A 7,921-nucleotide genomic window follows, 5' to 3' on the forward strand; every position below is an offset into this window, starting at 1 on the left:
GGCGTGTAGGTTCTCGGAACTTAGAATCCATGATTTGTGCCCAAGAGGACTACCGATCTAATCAGCGTTTTATAGATAGTTAACTTCGTGTGACGGCGAACTTTGTTCGATCGTAGAGTTCTGCGGAGATGCCGTAACCCTCTGCGAGATTTGAAGCGAGTCGAGAAAGTCCCTGATATTCGAACTACGCATATGACTTGATCCACCGTTGCCTTGATCAATCGTATCAGTTTATCCGGGAATCCGTATTCGTGCATAATCTGCCTTTGCTGGTCTCGATCGATTGTATCATACGCCGATTTAAAATCGACGAACAAGTGATGTGTGGGCACGTTGTATTCGCGGCATTTCTGCAACCCCAGGCGGTTGGCGAACACATGGTTCGTTGTAGCACGTTCGCCCATGAACTCAGCTTGATATTGCCCCACGAACTTTCTTGCAATCGGTGATAGACGGTGGTATAGAATTTGAGAGAGTTTCCTGTAGGCAGCGCTCAGAAGTGTGATCGAATGATAGTTCCCACAATTCAATTTAGGACACACAATGCCTTCCATCCATTCCTCCGGTAATACTTCCTCCTCCCAAATCTTGGAAATGACCCAGTGTAGTGCTCTCATCAGTGTCTCCTCACCGTATTTTAGAAGCTCGTTTGGTAGTTGATCTGCTCTAGCGGCTTTGTTGTTTTTCAACCGGCCAAACTCCTCAATCTTTTGGAGGTTTAGGGCTGGGAATCTTTCGTCCTGCGCACGTACTCCTAGATTTGTTTCCACGCCACCTTCGGTGCTTGCAACGTCGTGATTGAGGTGCTCATCGTAATGCTGTCGCCGTCGCCACCTTTCGACCACCTCACGCTCGCTCGTGAGAAGATTCTTGTGATTGTCTCGGCCACATGTCGGCTCCTCGTGGCACAAAGCCTTTGCGTGAGCGGTTCATCTTCTCGTAAAACTTCCGTGTGTCCTTAGCGCTGTACAGCTCTTCCATCGCTTTCTGTCCAGTCCAACAAAGTTCCTGCAACGCCACGATGTCGAAGTTGCGGGGATGTAATTCGTCGTAGATTATCCTGTCACATCCTGCGATACCAAGTGACTTGCAATTTCATGTCCAAGTTTCCAATCGTAGTTTTTTTTTTCATCGCGAGGGTCTTTGCCGATTGTATCGAGTCGTATTTTCTTCTATGTTATTCGTAATGGGAAGTTTTACGAGTGTATTGGGCCTACGCCAACACTCCTGTCTCACCGGAGGGCCATCGTGCCAGTTAGCGTTGCAACCAATACGACTGATGGGACCACCTTGAATATAACAAGGCGTGACGCTCGGGTAGTACCTCCTCGATCTATCTGAAGTCAGGAGGAAAACAGTGCCGTACTAAAGGTACGGTATGATACCCGGAATCTGTCTTTTGTGGGGACCTCCCACATGAGGTTGCCGAGTCCCATAAGCAGAATCCACATGTACATGAAACTCCAGTTCAAAACTGAAAGATAACGCCAATAGTTCGGTTATCTTTCAGTTGTGTTATATTAGCTTAGCAAATTTCCAGTCTCTGAATGAGCTCCAAATCTGAGTGTAAGCTTCGTTGGATGTCGTGGTCCCCATGTGCTAACCTATCATTTATTCATGGTTGCGGTTGTGATCCGGCTTCAATGTCGTGGCTGTTTTGGGAATAAATTCTTAGAAGCGATGAAAATTTGCATGCCTGCCTTCCACCCCACTATTCATCGCCTAGGCCGGAAGAAAACGCGTGAACAACCACGTAATCATTATTGGGCATGTGAGATGAGTGGGATGGTATTTTATTGGCGTTCATGATTTTACATATTTACTGGTTCCGTTGCCTAATGGCTGGCAGCAACACAATATGGCAAAGTTGATTCCGTCAAGCAAGAATGGCTCTGTTACCGCAAACTGAATGTTTGTTGGGCTAAAAGCTAATTCTGTTGCTTCCATACACTCATGCGTTGCGTACGTATGCTGAATGTCGAAAAAAGCCGATGGTAAAATGGGATCCTATAGCTTCTGGCGCCATCGCCATCAACCATCGAAAAGATCGACATCGTTTTACGAGCCGTGCGTATTGATAGGATTATTCTACACCACTTGATATCCTCTTTTACATAATTGAAGTGATTGTTGTTGTTCGTTTTTCCGCGTGAATGGATTCGATTGAATTGCCCCGTCCCGCATGTTACCCTGGGGAATAGGGGGCAACATCGGGAACGGAGGAAAGGGAAATATGTCGGAAACGCTTGATTTGCTAATGGCTGACGCGGCGGTGACGGTTGATCGGATTAATGTTGCCGGAGGAAATGTGCTTCTTTCGCTTTATTGTGCCATCCCTGGGGCTATTTGCAGGTGAAAACCAAGCCAGTAGCGATGGAAATTTCCCATGTTAGACGTGTCATTAGCTGCCACAGCCATCCACACTCATTGAAAATACTATTTATAGATATCTAGAGTACTATGGTGATGGATATGAAACCCCCGAATCAAAGTTTTTAATTAACCTGAATTCACACAGAGATATGTTCATCATCATGACGGGTTGATCCTGGGTTCGTCCCTTTCTGACTCTTTATCCTTCTATCTAATTTCCTCCTTTTCTCAATGTATTCATATGTTCAGAACCCACACGGCAACGGCAATCCACTCACCAATGCGAACGTCTACCAAACAGCCGTTTCCCAAACCTTCCGGGATCCGCATGTACTTGCACAGTGATGTACACGTTCTACCGTAGCTAAATTATTGCATCATTTATTTTTCGTTCCCCAATTTTACCTGTATTCAAACGTGGCATTTTTTTATTGTTTTAAGACCTTGTCCTTTTTGGAGTACATAGTTCCAATTTTCTCGAGCACAAATCTCGGGAACCGTCAAGCGTATCTGGCTGAAAATTTAAATTGATGCTTGTTTTCGCACAGTAAACATTGAGATACATTTTCAGCCAGATCCGTTTGATGGGTTTCTAGATTTGTGCTCGAGAAAATTTAAGCTGTGTACTCCAAATACCTTGTCCTTAATCTTTCAGGGCTCGATATACCAAAACCTTGACCAAAACAATAGAAAGGTAGATTTGGTAAAATTAGCTTTCAGTTGATAACCGTGGAAGCTTTCTGAGATATTCGTAATGTAAAACAAAAAAAAAGGAAATAACATTTAGTTTCAGCTTGCTCCAGCATAGTAATTAATACAAAACAACTAATGAACTTTTCTCTGCCTTGCATTGTTGCTATTCTGAAAAGGATCTGGTGTTAGACTAAGCTCAGAATAAGCTGACATTTGTTGCACATCGTTTTCGACCGCTTCCCAGGCTACGGATTGGAAAGAATACGAAAGCAAGCATTTTCTGTGCTGCTTTTATCCTTTAATTAAGTCCCATACAAATCGTTCAAACAGCGCGAAGAAAAAAAAAATCCATTCGTCCAATAGATTCTCCACCCCACCCAACAATAGCTTTCCACAATGAAGAAAAATCGAGAAAAATAGTAGTTTGCTGGCAGCCGCCGTCCGTTGTTGGTTGTCGTGAGAGTCAATTGAGCGTAATGAAAAACTTTAGAAGCGAAGAATGAAAGTGACTCAAACGAATAGAACTGACAAATGCAGAAAATTTTCTTATTAGCTCTCTGCAAACCTCTTGGCAGGGATAATTGATTGTTCGTTTGGCATTATTTATCATGACTGTCAACTTGGTACCGTTTACTGAATGGCTGGTGCCGTCATTGGGAAGGTTGATTATGGTTCGCCGGCTAACTGGTTAACTTCCGTTGCTTTTTTCTCTTTTAATGAGAATAGCGTTGTTCATTCCTGCATTTAATTCAACATATTTACAAATATAACATTAACCCTCCTGTGGTATTAGGGTCATTTTTGACCCAAACCGTACACTACGTCAGCGAGCTGTTCTCAAGGATATGCAAAAGGAGGGTTAAGTAAACAATTGTACGCCACAAAACTCAATTCGCAGTTGATCCCTTTCAACCTTCAAGATCTGGACCGTTGTCGACAGTCTGTCGATAACTTCCCACGGACTTACAGGGGGTGGCCAAAATGTTTGGCATAGGCAACATTTGTTTCTCTCACAAAAAAGTTCAACATGCTGTAACTTTTCATAGGATGTATCAAAAATTCTCAAATTTTGACTGTTTGACAACCTAATATATGTTTATCATTGGTACAAATTTGAGCTCAATTGGTTAATATTTCGCGAAGCTAGAACCGCTCTCGTAAAACACTAATTTTTAGACAACCAATTTCTGAACTGTCATACCTCGGAAACCAGTGAACCGAATCGAATGAAATTTTGGGCGTTTGTCAACAATATAGTAATGGAGAAAATACTTTAACACATAGGTACTTTTTTAACGTTGAAAACAGTTGTGGTGGATTGACACTTTTTGGATCTTTCTCGAAAAAATATAATTTCTTTACATCAATGTCATAAAATTTTAGTTTTTTATCCAAAGATTTTCTACTTCTGCTCTCAAGATATCTATAATTAGATATATAGAGACTACCGTCATGGCGCCATTCACCGTGGGGGCTCCATTCACAGTGTGCCTTCGAATATTTTTTCATTATTTCCATATTATGATTGAGTGATATGACAATTTCCCTTCAATTTCACCAATAGAATACTAATGTATTGATACCATGTCAAAACGCTCATTAGAAACATTTAAAAGTATCATTTTGACACTAAAGTGTGTTTACATGAAGCGGGTTTCTGCTCGTTCACTGCATTCATAGTGAACAAACGAAAACTGCGCTAAGGTGATTTAAGCGATAAACTAAATGAAGTAACGTTTTTATTCCACCAAGAAGCAATTAAATTCACATATCAGGTATGTATTTTGCATTACCGAAGTAAGTTTAACAAGAAAGTACAATTACTCGTACTTTTTAATTGAAACAAAAAGGCACGGTAAATGCGTACCCTAAAAATCAGTGGTCTCCATTCACCGTGCCCCATATTGTCCCATATATCTAGAAAAATCGAAAATTTGAAAATTCGTTTTTCTAATAAAATCTTGCAAGTTATTACTTGAAATGAATTTAAACGAAGTGAATTCCCTTGGCTAGATTGTTTTGATAATTTTTAAACAAAGTAGAATAAAATTTCTCATACACGGCAACATTGTTCAGATATTATTTTTAGATATTTTCTCTATAATGACGGTCTTTACAATTCTCATCTCTACTCCTTGATGCATTTTCTTATGCCGTAATTCCTTGAACAGGATTATATTCTTATTCTATATTTATTATCCCTTATGATCCCTGCAGTGTGGTTTTGTGGTCGTGCGACTAGTGTGAGCTCGATTTCACCACTGGGTGTTGCATGCTAGTCTTCTGTTTGTATGGACCTCTAAAAATCTGCATAATACAGATAAATCTGTATACCTATCTGGCATCATTGGTTTTTAGTATAACTGAAATGTGGGAATGGCGTTTGCACAATGACAATGCAGATCAGACTTGACATAGTGTCCATCCTGGGAATTGTTCCGCGGAACGAAAACGAAAAAAAAAACTACTTATTTTTACCTAAAAATGGTTACATCGATTAGTATACTTACTGCTCAAAATTGGGATGTTTTCCGTTTCTACCTTACCAATGTTTTCAAAAGCAAGCTGCATCGACCCACCGCCGGTATGATACTGCATACCAAAAATGATACTTTGCAGAAATTACGCGCCTGGATATTACAAAATAGTAGTTTACGCAACAAGACGCAGAATGACGAGTTTTACAGCACGAGTCGTACATTTGTCCAACGATAATTACGACGAGTGCTGTAAAAATCGAGTTCTGCACCGAGTTGCGTACAACGTTTTTTGCAAGTTCATAAATTACCGCTTGAACAAAATTTTTCATCAAACTGCATACTGATGCTCATAGCCATGTTTAAGAAAATCTGATCATAGCAGGTTATACTGTGCAGTTGTCACAATTTTTCAAAACTGCATCCAGAGAGCATCAAGAAGTTGATCAAAACTGAAAACAGTGCTGTAATGGTTCATTACGCAACGCAAATCAGCGCTGTAATGAACCATTACAGCACTGTTAATTTGGTGTGGGAAAGTAGGCCTTTTCCTGTCAGATTTGCGTGAGGTAAAACAGCCTATTACGATGAGGAATTGCAAAAATATTTTTGTGGCATTTATACTTACAAATATTTGTTTTGGAGTAGAGTTTTATCACTTTGAAATTTGGAACTATCATTTTTCGCATAATTTGTGATGGGCGTTTCAAATGCTATTGGATAATTACTCGAAAATACCAACGATGATACAACAGCTTTTGTGGGGTTTCAATTATGTGCATAACTACAAATCAATATACTTTTGTAACGATGCATTTTATTCGCAGGTATAATGAAAATTCACAACAGATGCTCAATCAATGAATCTCCAATAGCCTCCTTGATTTCCAAGTAATTATCATTTGAGATGCCCGCGCGGTGGTAAATTATTGCGCAATTAATTTCATTATGAAATGATTTATATTGAAAAATTAACTTTTCCTAGCAAGCTTACGGGAAACCGTTAGCGCCCGCCCGTTTCAGATGCTGCTTAATAAAATCTCCCCGCGAGATGATTAATTGTTGGAAATTATTATTTCCCTCCTCCGAGACGTAAGATTTAGCCAAAACCCAAAGTGAGTCTAAGTAATTGTTGTTTGGCTGGCTATCAACGTGTGGTGGAGCGGGAAGGCACCCGGGTCTAGATGTTAGTCAAATTTCAAACTCTGCAACCCGTTCGTCCGGAAGCTGTGGAAAATGTTGGCTTCTTTGCTATGGTACAATGCCGGTAGGATCTCGTTTCAACTGCCTCTCCTGTGTCAATGGCATCTCATTTTCCTGGGCTCATTTAAATATGAATGATGTGCCTTGATTATTTCGCCCATTTAAGAGCGTTTTCCTCTGTTCTTCGTCTTCTCTCGTTTCAGCTACTACCAAGGTATAGCACATTTCCTGACGGAATGCAGGGAAAGCAGAGGGCCATTGCAGACGCCACCTGTTAGCCAGAACGTGTGGCCCCAAATCGAGGAAGTGTAGATACTAAAAGTCCATTCAGAATTTGGCTGTGTTATGCTCGAGAAAAGAGTGCCCCAGTGCCAGTGTGGTAGAGAACCGTAGCGAATGAGACGAATACCAGTGACAAATGACTAGGATTCTAAGGAAGTAGCACCCACTAACGAAAAAAAATACAGTGCAAGCTATAACAATGAAACGGAGAAAATACCTAAACAAACACAAAACAATAAGCAGTTAAAAAAATTAAGCATTAGCATAATAATGACATTAAGATAATAAATTAGCACGAAAGGAAAAAAACCGTCTTCAATCATTCTTTCAATTATACCACAGCCCAGATTCGGTAAAGTTCTGACAGGCGTCTGCACATTTTACCTGTAACCAACGGTTGATGAAGGTAGGTCCGCACCGCACCGTCGTAATATTCGAATTGACATAAAAGTACAGATGCAAATGAAAGAAAATCGTCTCGCATAAACAATGTACTTCAAATCATATTGGAAAGTAAGAATGCAAATTACATGATTTGTTGATGACTTTGTTTGGAATTCGAAGAAATTTTGATTATTGTGTATTGCGTCATTTGCACCCATTTATAGACTCGACCCGAATTAATTATTATTACAGTCGAATTTTGCTCACGACTTCGCAGCGACTAGCGTACACAAGTTAGCTTGAGTTCAAGCTAGGCTGCCCATGTTCGCATAGTCGACGTAACCACCATTGACAAAGTCAGCATATACTGGCTAATATTTAACGCATGGGCATATTTGTGACCAATTTTATTCAATAGAGCAGAAAATCTAGCAAATCTTTAACTTCTAACTATTGTTAAAATTTGAAAAGTGAGCTGAAAACTACAGTGGCGCTTACGTCAACTATGC

The 7,921-nt window shown here is 40.4% G+C and overlaps 1 protein-coding gene across 1 annotated transcript in view; it reads left to right on the plus strand.

The window, feature by feature from the left end:
- Nucleotides 1–7,337, plus strand: part of LOC109427860 (protein ABHD13) — a 31,944-nt gene extending 24,607 nt beyond the window's left edge. Inside the window, exon 3 of the mRNA XM_029859630.2 lies at nucleotides 6,950–7,337. Coding sequence (XP_029715490.1) covers nucleotides 6,950–7,058 — 109 coding nt within the window. The 3' untranslated portion in view covers nucleotides 7,059–7,337. The remainder of the gene's footprint in view (nucleotides 1–6,949) is intronic.
- The last annotated feature ends 584 nt before the right edge of the window (nucleotides 7,338–7,921 follow it).

The sequence above is a fragment of the Aedes albopictus genome, chromosome 2 (assembly GCF_035046485.1).
Source record: "Aedes albopictus strain Foshan chromosome 2, AalbF5, whole genome shotgun sequence".
Classification (NCBI taxonomy): Eukaryota; Metazoa; Arthropoda; class Insecta; order Diptera; family Culicidae; genus Aedes; species Aedes albopictus.